At 31.5% G+C, this 25315-nt stretch overlaps 1 protein-coding gene across 2 annotated transcripts; it reads left to right on the forward strand.

The window, feature by feature from the left end:
* On the forward strand, positions 1-25113 carry LOC107438163 (galectin-4). Of its 2 annotated transcripts, XM_043052690.3 has the most exons (8): positions 1-157; positions 3427-3459; positions 10587-10675; positions 15232-15433; positions 17520-17645; positions 19884-20093; positions 22489-22577; positions 24728-25113. In XM_043052690.3, exons 2-8 carry the CDS (start codon positions 3436-3438, stop codon positions 25053-25055), a joined length of 1068 nt encoding a protein of 355 aa, XP_042908624.1. In that variant the 5' UTR covers positions 1-157; positions 3427-3435; the 3' UTR covers positions 25056-25113. The 2 variants fall into 2 exon arrangements, with proteins under 2 accessions (XP_042908624.1, XP_015905860.2); XM_016050374.4 differs by lacking the exons at positions 1-157; positions 3427-3459 and adding an exon at positions 8017-8680.
* Positions 25114-25315: the final 202 nt, after the last annotated feature.

Raw genomic sequence — 25315 nt, forward strand, 5'->3', positions numbered from 1 at the left:
ACATTCGGAGAATATTATCAAAGCAGTAGGCGGGTGACACCTGATGTTTTGATAAAAAAATTATAAGAGATTACCACAAAGCAAAGAAAGAGATAACGCAGCGTCTTTCCTTTCTTTTTCCATAGGATACACACCCACTGCTGAAAAAGACTCCAAAGTAAGTAGACACTTTTTTATTGCTCCCATTTTTATTGTTTTATTTTTATTGCTATTCATTTATCTACCTGTTTTAAATATTTTCATAAAATATTCATAAAAGCTATCAAAATCTATTTTTTTACTAAAAGTAATTACACGTTTTTTTTTTTTCCTCAGGTTGTTAGCAACAAAGTTACTAACTAATTAATAGTTTTCATGGAAAAAAGGACTTGTTTTCCTGAATTTGTAAAGAAACTAAAACAGTTAAAAATAAAACAGTTAAATTTGGTATTACTAAAAAATAAAAAAGACTTTTTTTCACTGTATTAAAACAAGGTAAAAAGAAAAAAAAATTATTTGAATTATTGGTTGGAAGAATTGCAATCAAGCATTTAATGTTCTTAAATCATTAAATCATATTTAAACTATTTTATGAAACAGATTTTATGCATATTTTAACTGAAATTAAACTTTGGATTGGATCGAATGTTAGATTTTAATGGCACAGGAGCTCGAGTCGGCTATACTACGGCAACAAAATCAAACGGTGTGACAAACCATAGTCAAAATAGAGCAAAAAAAACGTAGTAAAACTGAACTGCGGTGTTTTAAAAATCAATCCCCTCCCTTGAAAGAGAAGTGTACATCTTATATCCTATAACCTATTGGTGTACAGGGTGTTTCATTAACAGAAACTTTACTTCAAATTTTTACCATCCATATTGTAAGACTTTTTAAGAAAAAAAAAACTGTGCTTATCGGAATTGCGTGGGAAAATTGAAACTTTCTAAGACCCCGTTAAAACACTATTGAGATAACAGGGTTAAAAACCAGCAAAACAAGTTTGATTGCCTTGTTTGATTGTAAATGGTTCTCATTCCATAATCACTCTTCCCCTCCTCTCAGATTTCTTCAGCAATCAAACATGGTTTGATGTTTTTAATACTGTCTCCCACATTAATAATTTGCAAGTTTTTTTTTTTGCCTTTGTATTATTATTTTCTGGTAATATTTACAAATCTTTAATTTATTTCTGACAAGGATTCTAAATGTATAAGTAAAGAGCGGTGATTGCGGAACATCCTGCATACACGTTGCTGTTGAAATTAATCTTTTTCTCTGGTAATTTGGTTGTTGTTTCGCGTAAATAGATAGACGGAAGCCGTGGTGGCTCAAGGATAAAGTGCTCCCCTACCTATAAGGTGGACTAGGTTCAAATCCCAGCAATGGCTGCGCAATACGAATTCTGCCCGCTGCTCGCACCGGCCACAGTGCTTATGTTAAATATTCCAAGTGGTGGATAGGTCCTGAGTTAGAGTCTCCTTTCTAATCGAGTGAGATTTTCCTCTCTATATAACTCTGAAATACAGGTTAGTTCCACCAAAAAGTTCTACGTTTGTTTCGATGATTGATTTAGGAGTTTCTTGCGTTCTGGACTGGGTTCAATATGACAAAATTACGAAATTTAATATTTGTTAGTCACGCGACCAAAAATACATCGATTGTTCCACACCGGTTATTATAAAATAAAAAAGCTATATAGCTTTTTTTTATTTTATAGCTATAGACTAAGCCGCGATGACGCAGGGTAAAAGCACACGCCTCCCACTGGAGTTAACAAGGTCCTAATCTTAACGGTAACTGGTTGCATTGAATTTTGCTTCCGGGTCACATCGACGGCATACTGACGTAAAATAATGTCTCTGTTGGAGTTAGATCAGGAGGTAGAATTCTTTTGTCGTCAGGCTAATCGTGGAATGTTTTTCATCTTTCTGCTTGCAGCTTAAATGCGGATAAGTTTCATCAATAAATCCTCCCCGAAGGCTAATTTGTCCAAATGCTTAATTCAGAAATTCGCTTTCTGGGTTGGTTTTAAAACTACAAGGCTACGGGGTTGAAAATTGGTAAAAGTAAATCCAAAAATGAGTCGACCGATCAACGCTGGTTACAAAATAAAAATTAATAGATAGGTGGGATTAGTATTGGAGATCGAAATGGGTTACAGGTAGAGTAGAGCAGAACTCTCCACCTATAGCAACAATTCGCATGCTTTCACCATTAGCGTGTGGAGAGTCATAGAAAAAGTAGGTACGTTAGTTTTTGTTTTGACTTTCAAATAGATTAGCGCGGTGGAAATGTTTTTAAAAAATTGATCATTCGTCTGGACCCATGGTGGTGACTACGGTAACGAGTTTCAAGTTGGGGTGTAGGGCTATTATTTAGGACAAGTTTTGGCCCGGGTCGGTGAGAGAATCTTTTTCTTCGGTTAATTGTGTTAACCTTAGAGAGAAGGGAAGTTACCCTTGTGGGGAATTAATTATCGACTATGTCAACCTTCATCTATCAAAAGGTACCTCATGATAGAATCAAGTTAACATGTCTTATATACTAGTGAATTGGTATTTATTATTTATAGTGGTAGTTACACCACATTACTCCCCTTCCAGAATTTTATCTGTGATAGAATTCGATGAACAGAAACCAGTAGTTGATTAATGCTGTTTTATTTATTAACTTCAATTTTTGCTCATTATATATATATATTTTTTTTCTTCCAAGCATTTCGCTCGTTATTTTTTTTATAGCTTTTTCGCTATTTTTTCCCATCATTTTTTTTATAGCTTTTCGCTATTATTATTTTTTTCTAGCATTTCGCTCATTATTATTTATTAACCGGGAGACTTTATTTACTTCACCGGATTTTTTTTTTTTTTCTTAAGCATATCAACTGTTTAATGTGGATTCATCCATCAATATTGACAATTTCTTATCACGTCCGTAGGTCACCAATGTGGGGGAATTAATTATCGACTATGTCAACCTTCATCTATCAAAAGGTACCTCGTGATAGAATCAAGTTAACATGTCTTATATACTAGTGAATTGGTATTTATTATTTATAGTGGTAGTTACACCACACCCTCCCTGAAATGCGTTATTCTTGTTTCTATAGCAGCAGACGGCCTCAGACCTTTTGGCGGGGGAGTTCTTATAGTAGACAAACTATACCTCAGGCTAAATTAATTCTACCAGATTACATAAATTCGGCTGACCACCTAACCGGAACATCTGCTCCTGCACACCAGAGCCCAAGGTCAAGAAAACTGAGATGGGCACTGTAGGCCTTTTATAGGCTGTCGCGCCTCTGAGTTTAGTTTAGATTACATAAACCAATCATTTTTCTTATTAACATACATCAATATATTGCAAATAAAACATTATCGAAAATTATAATTACGACTCTGTTGTGAAATTTTTTCTTATAACAGGAATTTTCTTTCATTTTAGGTCTGAAAAATGTCATCTCAAGTTATAAGACCGGTAAAGTATATAACCCTACTGTTTTGCTTTTCAATTATTATACCCGTTATTATATTTTGAAAATAATATAGGTGATGGCTTCCCAAGAGAAATGCCAATAAATTTCTTAACCATAGAAACATTTTGAACCACCTGAAGGTTTCGTTGTTCCCTGTGATTTGTCGTGCCATGAAAAAACAACGTGACTCTCGAATCACGATATAGATTTTAAGAAAAGCGTCTTGACAACTGAAGATCAAAAGGGAAGAACGGTTTAAGTCTGGAAAGCTGCTTCTGCGAAGATACTAGTTTCAAAGCGAACAAAAACCGTACCGATTTTGGACGCGATGCAATCGTCACATTTGTGAGAAGTGGATTTAAATAGTTTTAAATGCTAAAATAGAATTTCGATTTCTATTTATGGTAGTGAAGCACTCAAATTTTATACGCAGTTCTGCGTTGGTTGGGTGACATTAACTTCTGAGGTCTGTCTCAAATTTACTACAAAGACATATATGTGGCGTAACTAGTGCCGGATTAAGCGTACGCTGGGCCCTAGGCCATTCAAATTTTTGGGGCCCTGAGATTATATATTATTTTCTCGTATATTTTTTATTTATTCAAATATAAAAGTATTTATATATCTTTTCATTTAAGAAAGCAAATTTAAAATTAAAATAAATAATAATAAATTAAATTTTAATAAGTAATAAATAAATATGATTAACATTATGTAAAAAAATTATCGTATTTTATTAATATATATTTGAAATAGATTTTTTTTTATTTTTAAAAATCATTATTTTTCTTAATTTTTTAAAATTTATTTTCAAAAAATCCATTTTAAGGGGGCCCTAATTATTGGGGGCCCCAGGCCATGGCCTAGTCTTGGCTAATGGGTAATCCGTCACTGGGCGTAACTATCACTATGATTATTAAACATCAATTCACTAATATATAAGTCACGCTCACTTGATCGCTCAAGATCTTGAGGCACCTTTTGAATAATTAAAGGTTGGCATTGTCTAATAGTCATTCCCCACGTTGGTGACCCGCAGACGTGATCACGACTACTTCGATGGATGGTCCACATCGAACAGTTGTCTTGCTATTTGTGACTGCTTCATCGTCCCCCTAGCGAATTGCTTCTCAGTCACAATTATACACAACGGGATCCTACACACTCGACTGCTAAAAGCAACACAGGAGTGACCTCGCACACAACCATGAACTTAATACAGCTCTCATGGATCCAGCTCTCCCGGTCTTTTACGAATACATCAACTAGTGGTATCTGTTCATCGAATTCTATCCGTGATGAAATTCTGGTGGGGAAGTACTGTGGCGTAACTACAATTAATAAACATCAATTCACTAATATATAAGATATGATAATTTGATTTAATCTTGAGGTACCTTTTGATAGATAAAGGTTGGCATTGTCTAATGGTCTTTGCCCACAACATAGTTTATAGTCAGTAATAATATAAAATGAATCGAATAATGTTTGTTTAAGAAGGAAATTTTTGATCGTTTTGTTGGCTTCTTATGTAGTTAATTCAACAATAATGAATTCTTTATGGAAAACAAAAACAAATATTTATTGATAATATAAGTGTACTCCTAACTTTCTACATTCACGTGCATTTCGTATAGACGTTCTACAAATTTTTAAATCACAAACCAAACTAAACATAACAGCTGTCACCATTCTTAATTTCCAATATATATGCGCCTACATTTTGATTAAAATAAAAAAGGGTACACATAGGCAAGCAATAACTGGGATTTGAAAAACCTAACAACAAATAAATCTTTTAAAGATGGGCCGGTTTAAGTAAGTTTTTTTTCTGCTACAAAATGGCATTAATAATAACAATTTACAAAAAAAAAAATTATCTCTAGTGGTAGCTAGTAGTCGGATAAAAGATTAGATGAAAAACAGTCGCCGTTGGGCCAACTTGAGAGGTTTTCGTGGATTTCGCCTTTATGTTGTGGCGTAACTACCACTACAAATATTAAATACCAAATCACTAGTATATAAGACATGTTAACTTGATTCTGTCTTGAGGTACCTTTTGATAGATGAAGGTTGACATAGTCTAAGATTAAAACTTCCCCACATTGGTGACCTCCGGATGTCACAAGAACATGGTAATATAGATGGTTGATCCACTATAAAACAGTTGATTTGCTTAAAAATAAATTGCTCAAAGAAAAAGAGGGAAAAAAAATCCGGTGAAGTATAATAAAGTCTCCCGGTTAATAAACAAAAAAATTAAAAAAAAAAAAAAATAGCGAAATGCTATAAATAAAAAAATGAAGGAAAAATTATGATGAGCAAATATTTATATAAATAAATAAACAGCATGAATCAACTAGTGGAATTCATTCATCGAATTTCTATCACAGATACAATTCTGGAAAGGGAGTAATGTGGCGTAACTACCACTACAAATATTAAATACCAAATCACTAGTATATAAGACATGTTAACTTGATTCTGTCTTGAGGTACCTTTTGATAGATGAAGGTTGACATAGTCTAAGATTAAAACTTCCCCATAATGTAACTATCGCAGAAATACTTCTCGTATCTCTTTGACAATACCTGTCTTCAAGTCTGGATTTATTTATTTATTTTTAAAGCAACATTTTTAGTTAACAATATTTTGAATTCTAAATAAAGTTTCATTCATTCATCGAAATCATTTTTCTAGGAATCCGAATGTTAACTTATCTTATTGATAATAATAATACTGTGAATAGGCACTTTTAGATGAGAAATGATAAAGTTTATCAGAGACACTATTAAAAAAGAATTAAAAAAAAGAAAAAGATCAAACGACAATTTTTGTAGATTAAGTTATCACAGTAATATGGCAGCTGTTTCATAACCTAATAATGCTTCTGAGAATGACAAAATATTCTGTAATAATTATCTTCATTTTTTTCCTATCGTTCGAAGTTATTGTTACTACTATTTAACTACAGAAACAATTACCATTACAGACAGACGAGATTGCCCAAAGTAATCTCACCAGTTACAAAGTAGCTTTTACAAACATAAACCAAAAATAAATTTTTAGATAAAATTCTTAATTTTTATGGCTATGTTATTGGATTCTTATTTTTATTGTATTAGTGACGATTAATTATGGCTGATTGAAAAGCATCCATTATAGCTATTATTCACTTGTCATTCATATATTTTAGTTTTAATAAGTCTTATGAAGTTGTTGTTGTTAATTTACGTCACACTAGAGCTGCACAATGGGCTATTGGCGACGGTCTGGGAAACATCCCGGAGGATGATCCGAAGACATGCCATCACAATTTTGATCCTCTGCGGAGGGGATGGCACCCCCGCTTCGGTAGCCCAACGACCTGCGCGTGAAGTCGAGCACTTTACGGTAGCACAGTTTAACAAGGACCAGTGATGCTCGACTTCGGTGATCTGCTGGGAACCGTGTCTTAACGATCAGTCCACTGCGGGACATAAGTCTTATGAAGGAAATGTTACTGATAACAAGTAATTCAATACATACTTTTGTATAACCCAATGTATTAATTTTTTAGATCTTATGATAAAAAAACCAAAGAATTTTTTTTAACTTTTTACAACCATTGCTGAGTAAAGGATTCTTGGTATTAATAGTATTAGAATTAATGAACATCAAATATGTTTTGAATAAAAAGATCCACTTTAGTTTTATTCTAATATCTATTCATATTAACGAAAGAAATGTAAGTGATAAAAAAGTATTCATATGTTTGGAACAGAACTCAAACATTAAGTAATCTCTAAATGTAAAAATTATTCTCAATTGAAATAATTTAAAATATAAAACAATAATTAGAAAGAGGGATTGAATATGTTATGACAAAAATTTTATGTAATCATTACCTGTAATTTTTCTAAATGTTCCGAGGGAAAAAAAAATAATTTTGTTTAATTTTCAAAAAATTCGTTCACATTTTAATTTTCCTGTTAGGCAAAATATCAAGTTTACAATGCACAACACTCTAAGATTATACTTTTTAATAATTTATTTCATTTCTAAATTTTTATAAAATTATATTTCTGTTTTCGGATCAATAAAAACTATTTAGAACTCAGTATTAATATCGGTAAATGAAAAAAACTGCAATGATTTCACATCTCTAAGTTTCTAATGAATCATAGAGCATGGCAGATGATTTCTCAAACGGAATAAGAGGGACGTCAACTTGTTCCATTTTGTGCTCAATTTTTTTTCTTCTAGATATAGCAAAATCTATGTTTTAACGTTTGATTTTCGGTTAAAAAAATTCGATTTGAAGTTATTTTTTCAACAATTATTAATTATTAATGCACGAGTTTGCATAAAACGGTAATATTTCAGGGTGAGCTGTTAGAAGAGTTGTCAAAATTGCCCATAATTCGAGTGGGTCTATTTTGCTAAGTTGACCAGTTTCCTAAAACTGGTGGTAAAATTTCTAAACAGATCTTTGAAAACTCACTGTTTTAATGTCTTTTTAATTTAGTATTCTCTAGAAATCCTAGCAGAGATTCTCTAACAGATATATTTTTTTAAATCGTTATTTTGAAATTTAGCTAACAATTTTATTCAGTTTTAAAAGGACGCTGGTCACCTTAATCTTGCGCAAAACACAACTTCCATCAGCTGCCCGATAAAATTTTTGATTAGTGGCTGGAATGGACTTTTAGTGTGTTCGCACAACTTCCAAATATTTTGATATGACGGTGTTTCAACTCTTAATTGACTTTTCATTTTATCCTTAGCATGTTTTTTAGTCCAACCGATCCGTCATGCTGAGGACTGATCGGTTGTTGATCAGCATGTTGGGTGCCCCATCCCCCATTTGGAGTTGTTGTATTTCATTATTACTTTTAATTTTATTATTTTTGAACAATAAACTTTTCATCATACGATAAATTTATTCTCCCATACAAGCGAAACGATAGCCGATCACACGTAGCTCCAGTTCGACTTTAACGCAAACACAAAAATACGCATAATTATTTCCTGTGTGAACGTCAATGAAACTTGATTCTCTTCAGCTGCTTTTATGCGGCTATCGGGTGATGCATTTTGTTCTCAATTTTCTTTCCTTTTATGATGCAATCTGCGGTTATAATCATAGGATTAGTGTCAAATGTTTTAAAGTAAGAAATGAGTGGCGATGCCGGCCACCAACTACCACCTTACCCTGATCCAAATCTAATTGTTTACCCGGAGGTATTGATTTTTGTCTCGTTTGTTTACCTTTCTATGCTCCAGTTCAATATTTATAATTTCTTTAAATATTTATTCCGAAAAATGATTTAATTTCCAAGTAAATGCAGCGCTAGATCATGCCTACACTCATTATCCATAAGTACTTCATTTAAGTTTAAAATATGTATAGTCAAATTTTTATTTTATGTGTCTTGTATGAAAATGCTAATATTCTGTCTAATCCGCGAAAAAAAAGATAAATATTGAGCTGACTTTCATTTAAATGCTGCACACGTTTTTATTTTTCTCATAAATATCAGCTATAACGTTATGAATTCATTTTTCAAATATGTAAATTAGCTTTTGCTCTATTATCAGCAACAATACATATATTAAAAAAAAAATTCTTATGCAGAATTTTCTTAAAAATTACTGACCCACTTGGGTTTGTTACGAACTGTGAGTATTTTGTGAACATTTAATAGTTTCTGCATATTGTTTTTATTGATTGCAAATTATGATTAAAAAAATAAAACAAAATAACTTAGCACAAAATCCAGGCCTTATTTTTTATAGTTTCAATATCGTCCTTCTGTAAACAATCGCAAATAAGTTAAATTAAGAAACTTCAAGCAAATTATCACTTGACATTTTTAGCTCCATTAGTTTCTCTTAATCGTTAAGAACAGTTTCTATGTACCCATATACATATTTTCTCTATAATATAAAAACAAAGCCCACAGTTTTGGGATGGCTGAAAGTCTTCGAGGTTAGCTAACAGAGAATATCTGATATGGCCAAACGGAAGAAGAAAAAAAGCTTATGCGAAATGCTTAAACACACCTGTTGGAAAAATATTGAGAAATAACAGCTGTAAATTTTTTCAAAATAAAATGAAAAAGCCTTCCGTCATAGTATTTTTCACTAAACAATAAGGTAAATTCTATAATGCTTATTTTAGTATATTTATGGTCTCTCTTGCTATTTTTTTTATTGTTTTAAGTGTGGGCCTGTTTTAAATAAGCTTTTAAAGCATTCTATTTTAGGAGCGATTTAATATACTAAAATCCCATCTCTCTATATAAAAAATTTTTTAATTCAAAATCTAAATGTATTAAAATTTCTAATTCTCTTACTTTTGTATGAATTAAACTATGTCCTGTTGAATAGTAATTCATTGGCTAATCAGGAAAAACATATTTCCTGATCTTCCTGGTCTTAATTAAAAGACTGTTATACTATAAATCTAAATTCATTGAATAAATGAAGAAGGAGGTTGTTCAGTGGAAATTCCATTCAGTGGTTCCTTTGTGTCTCTATGATATATGTAGTTTGTAATTCAGGATCACAATGCTTGAATATGCCACCTTAAGAGAAGACCCCTTCCCTTTGTTGACCCTACCCCCTTCCCTCTCCACCTCTTATCTGTTGTATAGGAATGCACTACAATATTTTCCTCTTTCTTAATATGTTTCCTATTTACTTGTCAAAAATATTTTTTAAAATTTCCACAATGCTTTATTTTTGATCTATGTTCAATGCAGTTTTCAGCATCATATAATTTCCTAATTTAAATGTTTTTAATCTATTTGAAAATCAAGACAGAAACTAGCATACTTCCTTCTCCTATGACTCTCCACACTCTAATGGTGAAAGCATGCGAATTGTTGCCATAGGTCGAAAGTTCTGCCCTACGCCACCTGTAGCCCATTTCGATCACCAATATTGTAGTTTCTGTTCTTAATACTGTTTGTTCTAAACATTTCCTAAAATTTTATCAATGAAAACATGTACATTTTTTTCTCAGTTTCTACTTTTTTTTTGTTGTATAAAATGAAATGTATTGAAACGAAACATTTTTAAAGATGGAATCTGTGCGGTACTTTTAAAGTATCTAAACTAATGCATAAATGTTTTATAATTTCAGAGAATCCCATACAAAGGTTGCATACCTAATGGACTCCATCCTGGCAAACTCATTGAAATCAAAGGATCTGTTCCCTATGGAACTGATTTGTAAGTAACTAAAGTGATTTATATGCTACTGTTTTATTGTATTATTCCAAAACTGGTTTTATATGCTTATAAACAGGGTTAGGGTTTTTCGATCTACTATGAGAGGTAAGATTAACTGTATAATACTGATATTAAATAAAATCTATATTTTATCATTGTCGGTTCAGCAATAAAACAGAAAAGAAGTGTTTAGTGAAATACTTTTTTTTCCTCTTTCATCAAATACTGTTATCTATCAAAAATATGCTGAACTATTTGGTATAATGGGATAAAATTTTTTTAATGACTAAATTCAAAAGTTAAATATATTGAATATTTCCAGAAAAATAAAAATTAAACAAAGAAATAATAGTAGACTTTTATTTTTAATACTCAAGAACTATTATACTGATTCATCTTGAATTTTTTTCTCTTTGAATCACATAGTTCCATGTGATGTGTAAAATTTTATTTTATATGAATCAAATATTTTTTAATCATTCTTAAATTAAATAACTTAAGATTATAATAAGTGTTAAATGAGTGATTTTGCAGGAGTCTGGGCACAAAAAAGTTGAAAGTTAAGTTCTATTAGAGTATTATTGAAGCAAATATTTATAATATATTTGATCATTAAAATAAAAGGAATAAAACTAATTATGTTTAAAAAAAATCGAATTAATTGCTTATGTAAAAAAGTTTTATGTTTTTAAAAACTTAAACTTGTAGTATAAAACATGTTTTATAGAGATTATTTTCTGTTGATGCGTTAATGTCTATAAAACCAACTATTCAATAATAACAATAATGCAACAATTGAAAAAAGTTATTCAGACACTTACTAGCAAGATTGCTGAGTTACAATAATGCTGAAAAATAATTAAAAGTATGATCAAATAAATATCTTATGCTCTTTTCTTTAGTGTTAATAAATGTTAATTTATGGCCGCTAAAACAAGATTTTAGTATTCATAAATATGTACTAAAAATCTTATAAAAGTAATAAATAAAAGTTGTTTTAATTGTATACCTAAGGATTGCATTTTCTTGTGCTTGATATATTTATTTGATATTGATTCATAACTGTTGTATATTTACTTGATTTGCTCTTTTTCCTAAAATTCTAAGGCATAAATAATAATATGAACCAAAATATTTTTTATAATTTCTTTATTTTAACATGAAAGTTTAATTTCAAACAAATTATTACATCTTAATTTGATGGTACATGATGAAAAAAAGGATATTTTTTATAATTTGTTTCTTGTAACAAAATTTAATTATAAATTATTGCATCTTAATTTAATGGTACATGAAAAAAAATCAAAAATTCGAGTTTTGAAATTAACATGTACTTAGTGAAAACACTTGTCTCTGTTGGATGAGCATATTTTCCCCATTGTGTCAAATATCTCAGAAAATAAGCAAAAATTCATCTTTGTGTGGCAACGGAATAAATAAATGCAATATACGTCAAAAATTGAATAGCACCATTTAATGTGCTATGCTCAAGGTAAAAAGTGGATCACCTTAATAAATTTTAATCAAATGTATTTTCATTAGCTCAAAGGACTAACCTTTATACACTGGTTATCATAAATTAAGGAAAATTCACAAAAATCGCGATAACTCAAGAAATTACACATGGAATTTTATGAAACTTACCCACAATATACAACACATAGTAAGGTATTAAACAACATAAAAAGAAATTATCAGACATTAATAGTAGTATAGAAATTAGCACATGTATAAAATAAACAAATTGGAAGTATCGGTTTGCAATAGAAAAAGTACCTTTAATATGGAATATGATTGCCTCTAGAAGCAATACAGCACAAACAGCGATGTGTGATGCTTTCAATTATGCGGTCTATCAGTTCAATAGGAAGTGAGAGCCATTGCTCTTGTAAAGCAGTTGCAAGCGTGGCAAGGGTCTGAGGGGGCGGATTGATGGCAGATACACGCCTCCCTAGAGCATCCCAAACGTGCTCGATAGGATTCAAGTCCGGGGATCGAGCTGGCCACTCCATGCGAGTAATTGTTTCCTGTTGAAGATAATCATCAACAATGCGAGCTCTGTGTGGTCTTGCATTATCGTCCTGTAACAGGAAGCAATCACCAATTGCCCCGGCATATGGGCGCACATAAGCATCAAGGATGTTGTCTCGATAAACCTGAGCATTCACGGTTCCCTTTGGAAAGACATGGAGGTATGTGCGCCCTCCTAAGGATATGTCTCCCCAAACACAGACACTGCCTCTTCCGTATGCATCTCTTTCACGGATGTTTGATGGATGATAACGGGTCCCAGGTTCTCTCCATATCAAATAACGTCTACTGTCACTTTCTAGACTAAACCTGGACTCATCCGTAAAGAGAACAGGCCTCCATTGATCTGACGTCCAGTGGACATGTTGTCGGGCCCACTGCAAACGGTCTCTCCTATGGCGTGATGTGAGCGGCACGCAAATGGCTGGTCGTCTCGCATACAGACCACCTTCGTGGAGCCTTCTGCGCACAGTTGACGTTGACACCAACCTTCCGGTGGCTGCAGCAGGAGAGGATCTAAGATGTGTCGGAGTAGCGGTTCTATTCCTGCGTGCACTTAATGTCAAATATCGGTCATCGGCACTGGTCGTAACAGTTGGCCGTCCTTGACTGAACCTCCTAGATGCCGAATCTGTGGTTTGAAATTGCCTCCAAAGTCTATGAACCACAGATGGACTCACATTTAGCCATCTGGCCACTTCTGATTGACTCTGCCCTGCCTCTAGTCTCCCGATGGCTCTCCATCGTAGTTCTTCAGGCAAATGATGCCTAGAGGTCATTATTACGAATTGGCTATCTCAGATTTTCAATGTCGCAATCACAGTAAAATTTGTGTGCTTTCTCTCAAACTTGGACTTTTATGCTCCAGGCAGATGACGTAAGCCGAGTGCAGCGCCACTAATTTGCATATTGCAATTTTACTCAGCTACTCTTAGTGGACAACATATGCAAATTTTGCACGGTTTGGCGTACTTTTGAAAGAGTTATCGCTATTTTTGTGATTTTTCCTTAATTTATGATAACCAGTGTATATATATATATATATATATATATATATATATATATATATATATATATATATATATATATATATATATATGTATATATATATTTAAAGCCCAGCCATATATTGACATTCATCATCTGGGTATTAATGGTAAAAATTTTTTGACCACTTTTTTGGGAGTTCTATATTAACATGTTTGCTGCCACCGACACACTAGCGCGTCAGAGCGGCACCTACTGGTATGCCGGCAATGCACTAGCGCATCAGAGCGGCACCTACTGGTATGCCGGCAATGCACTAGCGCGGCGATCGACTATGATAAGTTACATGCTCTGTGTTTAGTGTGGCTTTGGAAATTGAACGGAGAGGTTGTTTTGGCACGTTAGTGAAGCATTATTTTTTTAATTTTTGTGGTTGGTTTTCAAAACTTTTGTTTGAATTTTTTTTATGTGCGTGACTGCCAATATCTGTATATTGTGCTTATTATTTGTAAATATTTTCAGTATTGTTTCATAAATGGTACTACATGTACTTGAATGGTATTCCGTTTTATTCCTTTCAAGCTGCTATTTTATGCAATATGCCAGTAATTTCTGAGAATATTGATCAGACGTGCTGGAGCGTCAGTGGCCCTCACGAAGACAGGTTGAGTCTGTGTGCCACTGACGCTCCAGAGCGTGGGGGGGGGAAAACGCTCTCTAAACAGGAAAATAATGTTTTTTTGTTTTTCTGGTTTCCCTGGTAAAATATAAGGAACAATTAAACCATTAAAACCCTGTTTTGTAATCCGGCTTCTGAGGATGGAAATATCATTTATAGTGGCAGCGAATGTGTTAAAAGTGCCAACATAGCACTCTCACCCCCCCCCCAGTAAGAAGGACGATAGTTCAGAGAAGAAGGAAAAAACATCCATGCCTCAGACCGGGACACAAAGTCAGGACCTTTCTCACAAGAGGCCAGCTCCTACTCACCGTTTAGCCCGAGCGGCCGTTAACCTTAAGTATTCTAATACATTTGTGCAGAGGATACTTTAATTTATAAAATCAGACAACATACATTTTTTCGACGGATTTGGATTTTTGACCCTTAAATATAGGTGTAGCTGTAATCTGCAATATGGTCACAATAATTTAGTTATAGTGTTCTCAAGTTCAAGCAATTTATAAATTTCATTTTCTGTTTTACTATACTATTAAGTATGTTCAGTTATTTTTTTTTACTCTTAAGTTTTTTCAACTTATAAAAATAGTATAGTTAGCCTAATATAGCTCATAAAAGAGCACGGTAATTCGTTCCTTTTAATATATTGTGTATAATGCATACAGGGAAATAGCGGGGAATTTTTTTCTTCCAAATTTGAGTGGCAAGTAGAAACCCTGGTACTATGCTCATAAGTATTGCTCCATGTTGTGAAGTTCAACTAGTTTAGTCCCTAAAATTTAAGTTGTGCAGATATACATGTTAACACATTATTAGTTTCATATCTAAACTCTTTTTGACAGTTTTACATTTTTTCCAGGTTTGAAATAAATCTTCTGACGGGGCTGGATGCCTATTCTGATAGACCGCTACATGTGAGCGTCAGATTTAATGGCCGATTTGTGGCACGCAACACGCTTATGCAGGGCGTGTGGGGCAGTGAGGAGAGAGGTGGTATATTTCCCTTCAATTCTGGTCAGGAATTCCAAATCATGATTTTAGTTGAATCTAACTGCTATAGGGTAATTCATTTGTTTATTTTGAAATATAGTATTTTTTTATATTCTTCCATTTATTTTTTAACACTGGAAGAGCTTTATTTTGGAGTTACCTAAAACCGCCATTTAGGTTCTATTTGTCAGAAAAAATTGATGTAAATAATTGAACAGGCCGTGATAGCCTGGTGCAGGGTGCTGGGCCCATGTCCGAGAGTTTGTGGGTTCGAACCCCGCCGGCCGAAGACATCCCCGTGTAGTAAAGTGACTGATGCACGTTAAATACGTCGAGTCGCAAAAGTCCTCCATGTTCCCATAACAAATCAATACCTCTGGGGGCACTGGATTGGAAATCGATCGTTCTTTGATTTAGGTCAAAATTACGATCTGTGGATGAATGAATGGATGTATGAATTGTTCTGCCCCTATAAACGGGTGTGACGTATGGTGTGGCAGAAGTCGAATTCTTGGCCATAGATGGCGTCACTGAAAAACGAGAAATGCACACTCTGCCTTAAATTTGCTCTGTTTCACCAAGCAGGCTTGCCCGTGTGGCAAGTGATATTAAAAACAACAACAACAATAATAAGAAATTCAGCCTTTCTTCCCTTCAGTGGGTTGGTGAATGAGTACCAAGCACGCTTGGGAACTAAACACTGGGGGTTCCGCTTTCGGCTGACCACATGACCGGAACATCTGTCCCTGCACCCCAGAAAACTAAGATGGGCACAGTAGGACTTGTCCCTCTATGGGCTATCGCGCCACTGAGTTTAGTTTTAGTTTAATAATAAGAAATTTAATCTATTTTAAATTAAATTATTTTTCAAATTATTATGAAATAAGTTTTTAGAGAGTAAATTTTTTTTTTTTAACTGTTTAAAAAGTTTTTCTTATTACATTATAATGTAATATTGTATTACAGATTATTTCTTCGCAATAGCGCAAGTTATACAAAAGCAAACAAAAACGAAATGAATATAAATAATATATATTAGGAAACAAGATTGTTTTAAAATCTTAAGTCTGGCATTAACCTAGGCGTATGCAGTTACATCCGCATGACGTGAAAGTACAACATCGACAATTTATTTTCCAGCATTTTTCATTGCTAGTATTTGTTTTATTCTGTGTCTTGCGATGTTTTTTTTTTAAAAAGCTTTTCTTAATTTTTTTAGAATAAATACATTTTTAAAAATCAGTGTACAAAATATAACAATTTGTATTTTCATAGAAAAGGGACAGACATTTAAAAGTTTGACTAATAAATGTCCATGTGTTTCACGAAAATTATGCTCCCATAATTTAAAAATTTTGTTGAAAATGATTTTAGGGTTTGTAAATAAAGCGTTGGTTTCTATTGCTAACAGTTAAAATTATTGGTAAAAATGTTAAAAAAATTAAAATAGAAGTCTGAATTTGAGGAGGCATGTAAAAAAAAATAATTTTTGTGATGTCCTTTACTTATTACAAATGTTTGTTTAAAATTATTTAAAACAGGAAGCAATAATTAAAATGATATTAAAAGCATGCCAAAATTAATCTCCTCTGATGGTCTGTTGTTGATCACAAAAGCAGCCTAATTAAAATAAACACTAGTATTTTTTTTATGCTAGTTATTTAGTTTTTCTTTTTTTTTCATTATCATAAAAAAATTTTGATAAGTTTTTTATCATAAAAAAATTTCAACTTATTTTTAATATTGCATTTATTTCAGAAAACCATGACCTATGATCAGGGTTCTAATCTTGTTATCACTGTATGATTTTGTATGGTTAGAAAATTGGCTTGATTGATCGTGATTAAGCTCATGCTGATATCAAATTTCCGTTTTTTAAGAAACACATCCAAATAAAAAATTTAAGTTAACTGATGAGTAATAAAACTGTAACGTTAAGCATGATTTCCTTGCATTGCGATTGTCTTGGATACGTGTTATAATAATGGAAAATCAAGTTTAAAAAAAAAGTTTTTTTTTAAATCAAATTTTTTATCAATTTCATGTACAATCGAAAAAATATTTTTTTAAAAACTTTTCTTAAACTTTCAACCCTGTAGATATATGCACATATTTAAAATGTGTTTATTATCATTAATGTGCTCTTATTTTTAACAGATTGCTGTGAACAACCAACACTGTTTTGAATTTAACCACAGAATCCCGATTTCTAGAGTTACTACCCTTCATATTGATGGCTCTGTGGCAATTGAAAGAATAGAATTTATTGATAAGCAACTTCCGGTAAAACATTTATTGTTTTTATTATAAGATTATGCAGTATCTTTATTCTCATTTTACAGTTAGAAATTAGGCTCTTTGTATCAAGTGTGTACATGTTTCGTAAAAACGGGATCTGTTGATTCTATAGCTTTAAAAATGTGATGAGTCAATTCCATTTGATAAAAGCTAGATTATATGCTAGCAATATTTAGCATGTTATTTTTGTATTTTCAAACTACCCCACCAACTAACATTAACCAAAAATGTTTTCTTATATATTAAAACTTATTGTATCTAAAATAGCAGAAAATGAAATTGCATTTTAATTCAATAATTTTTGCTATTTTGTTTATGCTTCATTTAAATGCAGTTACAGTTTAAAATTATTATTTTTTGATTCATTTTATTGATTAAAAAAAAAAAAACTTTACCAATGATGCTGGCAACTTTTACGATACTACAAATTGTAATGAAATTCTATAAAAGTTGGCTGTCCAAGTATTTTTAAGTATTGATTTCTAATGTGTTGTAAAAATTAACTTATTACTCATTCCTTTTTTTGTTTATTTAGTAATTAGTGTTATGCCGTATAATAAATACTTATTAGCTTAGATTTGTTGTTTAATATAAGATAAACGATACTCAATATTTTGTTAAAGGGTATATATTGGACTAAAGGTGGTTCTGACTCTTATCGAGAAGTACAGCCATATTTTAACTTGAAAACAAAAAATTGCTTTCATCTAACACATGTTCGATTATAAATAAAATATTCTTAAAATTTCTTTGCTTCGGAAAAGTTGTTGGCATTTATCTGCAAAACTTTTTTAACCTTAAGACTTAAAAATAGTTTCTTGTAGATTTTAAATCTATGAAGTTTTCAAATTATAATGCCATTCTAATATAAAGTTGGTTACCTAATATTGCTTTTAAGAAAATATTTCTAATATATTATAAAAATGAAATGCTAGCTCACATTTTTTTTGCATCCAATTATTATTATACGAAGTTATAGTATTAAATCTTTCACATATATTTATGGCTTAATTTATCAATTAGATACTATTATAATCATTGGCATATATTTGTAGCTAAAACCTATCTCAATTTTAATACAATATGAACTGTATTAAATACAACTATAACTTTGTGCAAGGAAACAAAAAAAAATTGTTTTTAGAGAAGGATGACAATTTAGTAAATAACATTTCTTAAGTTTGACTTTAAAAGTTCTTTCATCAAGTCATCATCATCCCCCTGGCAGAATCGCAGCCACGCGGCGACACTGTCGCAGAATGTTACAGATTTCTTGCAGTAAGTTTTCTTTTCTACAGAAATTTACATGTAAAATTTGATTCATACATTTAGATAATAATTCACTTTTTGGCGCTCTCAATTTACGCTTATAGTATTGTACATCGATATAATGTTTTTATTCTATTTTTGCCAATTATTGATATTGATTGTCACATGATTTTTAAATATCTGGATATATTTCAAACAGTATGGGAAATATGAATTGTGCATTTACTTTTTAAGGCCATTTGTGTATTTACTTTTTTTGCTTCTATCTATTGTTTAGCTGTTATCGCTATTGATTTCTCCATAGATTTTAAATCTGATATTTTTTGTACAGTATTATTTATTACAACAACTCAATCTCGAAACGAAATTAAGTAATCCCTTTTTGAGGAGTTCGATTCGCTCGATTTCGTTGTCGATTTTTCCCCCCTGGCGATTACTACAACGGAGTTCATGATTTATAATTATTTTTTTTTATTGTGAGAATTATTTACAAAACGCGAAGAAGAAAATAATTAATGCATTTCCCAACAAAATGCGAGAATATCAACCATAATACTAGAATAAAAAATTATTACATGTTTAATTAAAAAAAATTATATGCAGTTTTTTTTTTTGTTGTAAACACAGCGCTTTTGTTATTTTAAATTAGTAACATATAAGTTTGTTATTAATAACAGTATCTTGCAGAAATATATTACTGCCACAGGTATCATCATAATTATATGAATTCCTACAGTAGAAAATATTTTCGATTTATTTTGTTTCTAAGCATTATTATTTGCACCAATTCAAACATGCTTTCTACTTAAGTTAATTTCTATTAGGTTTTAATTATTTTAAAAATTTTTAATTTCTAAAAGGTTGTGGTAATTTTTTTTCTTTCAATTTGACAACCAGTTCTTATTTTATGCTGTTAATTGTTTATTTTGAACTTTTTATCTCTCCTTCTTTTAGGGTTTTCCGTCTACAACCTGCATTCCCCCATATCCTGGGGGTAGCTTCATACCACCACAGCCTGCAGTATGCCCACAGCCCGGCTACATACCACCTGCAGTATGCCCACAGCCTGGTTACATACCACCACAGCCTTCAGTATGTCCACAACCTGCTTACATTCCACCTCCTGCAAACGAGACATCTAACTTAGCTCCTGTTTATAACCCTGTAAGAGTATACTTATTTCTTTTAGTATATATGTTACCGGCAAAGTTTGAAATTCGGCATTCTATAGAATTCCTAGGCATTGTATATAATGCCTAAAACTAGCTGGCAATGTATGACACGATTTATATTTCACACATTTCCTACGCATTCTATAGAATGCCAAATGAGAAACCGGCAAAGTATAAAATACATCTCAGATTCGTTTAGAATATCACAATTAATAAGAAAGGCGTAAATTATGTTTTGCCTTTCTTAATGTAAATTATGTTTATGAATTTCCCTTAATAAAAAAGGCATTAATTACGTTTTGTATAACTTTGACGCATTTTGAATAAATTTTTTTTAATGGCACTCTCATTATTTTTTCAAAATATTTTTATTTTTGAGAAATGCCCATCATTTACATAATAACCTCATCATACTTTGCCTAAATAGCATTTGTCATTCTATAGAATGCCTAGGTATTATATACGATGCTTACGGAAAGTATGTAATACTTCTCATATTTCATACCTTGCCTAAAAACATCCAGCATTATATTTAATGCGTAGGCTTTCTATAGAATGCCGGCGTTTCATACTTTGCTGGTAACATATGTATAAAAAGGTATTTATTTGATTTTTTTCATTAATAATTAAAACTAAAAAACGTGACTGTTGAAAATGATGTATGGTACCATTTTTCAATCTAAAGGATATAAAGGTAGAAACTGTACTGTTATAATTTTTATAGCCTATCTAATTTTAAACTGACCCTATTCAGCAATCATTTTATAGATTAACATTTATTTTTAATCTAATTTTTCATACTTTTGAGAGGGAGTTGAAAATGTTATTTGATGCCAAAAATTATGAATTAAGTTATCTTGAAAAACATAGCCACAACAAAAACAGTATCTTACTAAAAGTTTATAATTTTTTTTTCATATAAAAAAATCTATAGTTGTGGCCATTCATTATTTGTACAGTTATAATTTCAATGTCAAAACTGATTTCCTGTTGTTACTTCAATCAAGCAAATTAATTTAGATTTTAATATCAAAAACGAGTGTTCTAATTACTTTTCCTTATATAATATTTCAAGTTTTTGTAAAGAGTTTCTAAACAATTTGTTTATCAAACCTTTGGGGTTGAGTTTCATTCTGAATTTAAATTTTGATCATTGAAATTGAATCATGTTTAGTGCTATAAGAAATGGATATGAACATCATAATCCTCCTGTTGAGTTAAAAATTTCAGAAACTATTAAGAATAAATTTTAATAAATTAACTTTAATGCACAATTACATATTTTTATCTAGATTTTTTTTTAACATTGTGATGAAGGTATAAATAAATTATCAACCAAGTTTGATTACTACTTCAAATGTGAGAACAAGTTGAAAATTTCTCACCCCAGCTATTCTAAAATATATACACTTTATTTATTTTTTACTTTAATGTTTAAAGAAATAAAATATTGGTTAGTGGGCACATCTGTTTCACATCAACAGTGTTTTACAATGACCAATTTTTTTCTCCAAAAAGGTGAACCTAGTTAGAATGTTTTTGTAAATTGTATAGAAGAGTTTGTTTTTATATAGTTCCTGGCCATGTTATTAGACACACTATAAGATTCTATGTAAAATCTTAATTATCAAGTAATACTATACAACTTTATTGTTTTTATGCGACTGAAACAGGTTTGCACTTGTTTACGTTAGTGTATCCATTTGTTAAATTAGACGATATATTATATAAATATTGAATATTTATTATATCAGGTATTATAGTAGTATATCATAATAATTAAACCAAATTATTCGACATACTGTAGTGTTTTAATAATGACATGTGTTCTGCACGAGTTTATAGGCAATATTTTCATAGTTAAACACACATGTAATGGGTTTTTATTCAAGAGATTTTTTATATACTTCCTATTTGCATTAATGTATTTTTTTTTGTTGATGTATTGCATTGCAATGTTAACTGATTGCTACACGAAGGTAAACAAATGCAAACCGGTTTCAGCCACATAAAAACAATAGAGCTGTAATATCACCTGATAATTAAGATTTTACATAGAATCTTTAATAATATGGCCATTAAATAATATGGCCGTTTAATAATATGGCCAGTTTGCTACTCTATTAATGAATTGAATTATACCTGAAATAAGAGTTTTCGGAGAAATATTTGTGTTAGCAAAGTGTGGTTGTGATGATCTTTAAACAATTTGTTTTGAAACAAAATAATTGTTTGTATAGACATATATTTCACTAGTAATTTGTTACTACCTATGAAAAAATGTCTGCATAGTGTTTTTTTTTTAAATATCTTACCGGCAAAATAGAAACTTAGTATGTCTTGTATGAGCAAAATAATATGAACTCCTTTAATATTTTTTTTTTTAGAGTATTCCTTATGCTTATCCAATTTATGGTGGCCTTAAGCCTGGTATGATGATTTACATCAGTGGTCGACCTTCTGCAAGTTCTAATAGGTATGCTTTAATGATTTTTAATTAAAATAATTCATGGTGTTCAAAAAATGACCGACAATTTGAAAATTGATTAAAGAAAAATGGAAGGAGATTGAAATGTTTAGTTTGCTTTGTTTTAATTAGAGACCTAAGAATTAATTCTCCCCAAGTTATAAAATATATTACAAAATTTGCTAACAGATTTTGTCGCTGACTGAGAAAATAATGACTTCATTATTTTGCACTGATGCCTTTTAATTTCAAACAACACCAGGTTGTTGTGGTAAATAATAATTATTTTGTTTGGAAACACTTTATAGTTTTTTCTTATTTTGCAGTGCCACCTTTAGATAAACTTTTTAACTGATTTCGAAAATTTGTAGAGAATAAAATCTGGTTTCCTAAACAGAATGCAGCAAATTGTAAATTTAATTTAATTGATATTTCACCTGTTAACCAAAACATAAACTTTTGTTCAACTCATGGGTAAGTTTCTCTTCATGCCCTCATGCCTGTAGCAGTTGATGACATTCCTAGTTAAACATGTTGGTTATTTTTAGGATACCTGGTAAATTGACTAATTAATGTGCTATAAGTAATGACAAAAACCCAACCTTTTTTTTTCCACAGGGCTTAAACTTGCATCCTCTTTTCATGCAGAACTTTAAATGTTATCCTGAATATGTATAATATACATGGTGTTCCGTAATAACCACTCTTTATACTAATACATATATATACTTTTAAAATCCTAGCAAAAATGAAGTAGGAAAACTGTGCATGCAAAAATAGTTTTGAAAATTATATTTTGGACAATTTTTCTCCCCCTTGCCCTTAATTATCAAAAGTCTATCTAGGAATTCTTGTTAGGATCTTGAATTTTAAAATTTTGTGAAAAATATTTTTGTTTAAAACTGGGTTCTCATTTCTATAAAATATGTACGAGCATAATTTTTATACTCATATAATAAGCTATAGTCTTTTAAATATATAAAAAAAAATCTATCATCAAGCACTTTTAAAATGGAAAACTTGATAATAGAGCAGTTTTTTTATTACATGATAACAAAGTTTGTACTTCATACAAAAATGCACATTTCTATGCTTATAAAAATTACCTTTTGAGTTGTAAGAATAATCACAAAATATGTTATTTATTTTACAATTTAAAAAATTGTCTGCTTTTTTATATTCATAGTTAGAAATTTATGTATTTGAATTTTTAACTTGTGTTTTTGTGAAGGGTTCCTAACTAGATCTTATTTCATCCTATTTTACCCCCTGATATCGATTGACCAAAGTATAGATAAGCTGTTAGATTACATTTAAAATGAGAGAAAAAATTAAGACCTCTAATGTGCATTTGTTGGAAAATTTTTTTACTGCTCCGTTAGGCGGTTAGGGAGTGTTGTTCAAAATTCGTGTGACTGCTTCCCCAATTGCTTTTTTATATAAATTTGTAGTGAATCTACTACTACAAAAATATAATTCCAATTCATTAGTATATAACAGATGTTAACTAGATTCTATGATAGGGTACACATTTTCATAGATGAAGGTTGATAGTGTCGATAGCCAGCATCCCCTCATAGGTGACCTTTGGATGTAATGTTAACATGCCTATCTTGGCAGTAACCCCCACTTCGATCTGAACAGTTGACTTGCTACATGTGTCTGCGACATTATCCACCGCCTCACAAGCTGTTGCTTTCCAGTCTCGATCATGCACTCGACTGCTAAGGGTGACCATGACCGTGAACTTAATACAGCTCTCCCTGCTTCTCATAAAACAGCAATGAATCAACTAGTGGTATCCGTTCATCGAATTCTATCACAGATATAATTCTGGTGAGGGAGTACTGTAGTGTATCTACCACTACAAAATTATAATTCCAATTCACTAGTATATAACACACGTTAACTCGATTCGATGGATGGGGTACCTTTTCATAGATGACGGTTGACATTGTCGATAGCTAGCATCCCTACAAATTGTAGTTGTGTAGAATACACACATGATCCTTTAGATCATGCATCTCAGACTGTTGCAAATAGTTCATAAATGTAGCTTCATACGTTAACAACCAAAACCAATAGTTTATCATTCATCTATGTATGGAAAGAAAACTTTTAAATATTTCTTTGGGCTAATGATAAGAATTTCTTTTCAGGTTCACAATAAACTTCCAGTCTGGCACATCTCCTTACCCTCCCCCTGATATTGCTTTCCATTTGGATGCTCGCTTCTTCACTCGGTCAGTTGTGAGAAATTCACGCACCAACAATGTCTGGGAAAGAGAAGAGTGCCTTGCCTCTCACTTCCCCTTCCAGCAAGCTGTTAACTTTGACATGATGATACGTGTGGAGCAGGACAGGTTTATGGTTGCACTCAATGGTCAACACTTCATAGAGTTCAGGCATCGATTGTTCCCTCTCTCGCGCTTTGATACTCTCTACATCGAGAATGACATTGTTGTCTCTTCTATTAGATTTGCATAAATCTATTTTGTTAGTGAATTTGTTATAAATGAAAATAAAGTTTGATTATTTTTGGCCACATTGTTTTCATAAACAAGCTCTTTATTTGCATCTTCAGAAAAAGTGTTCCCAATTTAGAAAGAATAAGCGATGAATTGAACAAATCCCACAATGATTATGCTGTAAGAATATCTTGCAAGATTAGTTAAAAGCACAAAATCAAGTTATAACTACACATTAAGATTTAAAAAACAAAGTTGTGATCGCCTTATTACGATCAC

The sequence above is a fragment of the Parasteatoda tepidariorum genome, chromosome 2 (genome assembly GCF_982258835.1).
Source record: "Parasteatoda tepidariorum strain Cologne lab strain chromosome 2, Ptep-v5.0, whole genome shotgun sequence".
NCBI classification, from domain to species: Eukaryota; Metazoa; Arthropoda; class Arachnida; order Araneae; family Theridiidae; genus Parasteatoda; species Parasteatoda tepidariorum.

Excerpts from the sequence above, each read along its gene's own strand:
- LOC107438163 (XM_016050374.4), top strand. The coding sequence starts at position 8,615 with ATGAGTGGCGATGCCGGCCACCAACTACCACCTTACCCTGATCCAAAT. Across the intron at positions 17,646-19,883 it reads TTATTGATAAGCAACTTCCG|GGTTTTCCGTCTACAACCTG; the intron begins GTAAAACATTTA and ends TCCTTCTTTTAG. Across the intron at positions 22,578-24,727 it reads CCTTCTGCAAGTTCTAATAG|GTTCACAATAAACTTCCAGT; the intron begins GTATGCTTTAAT and ends ATTTCTTTTCAG.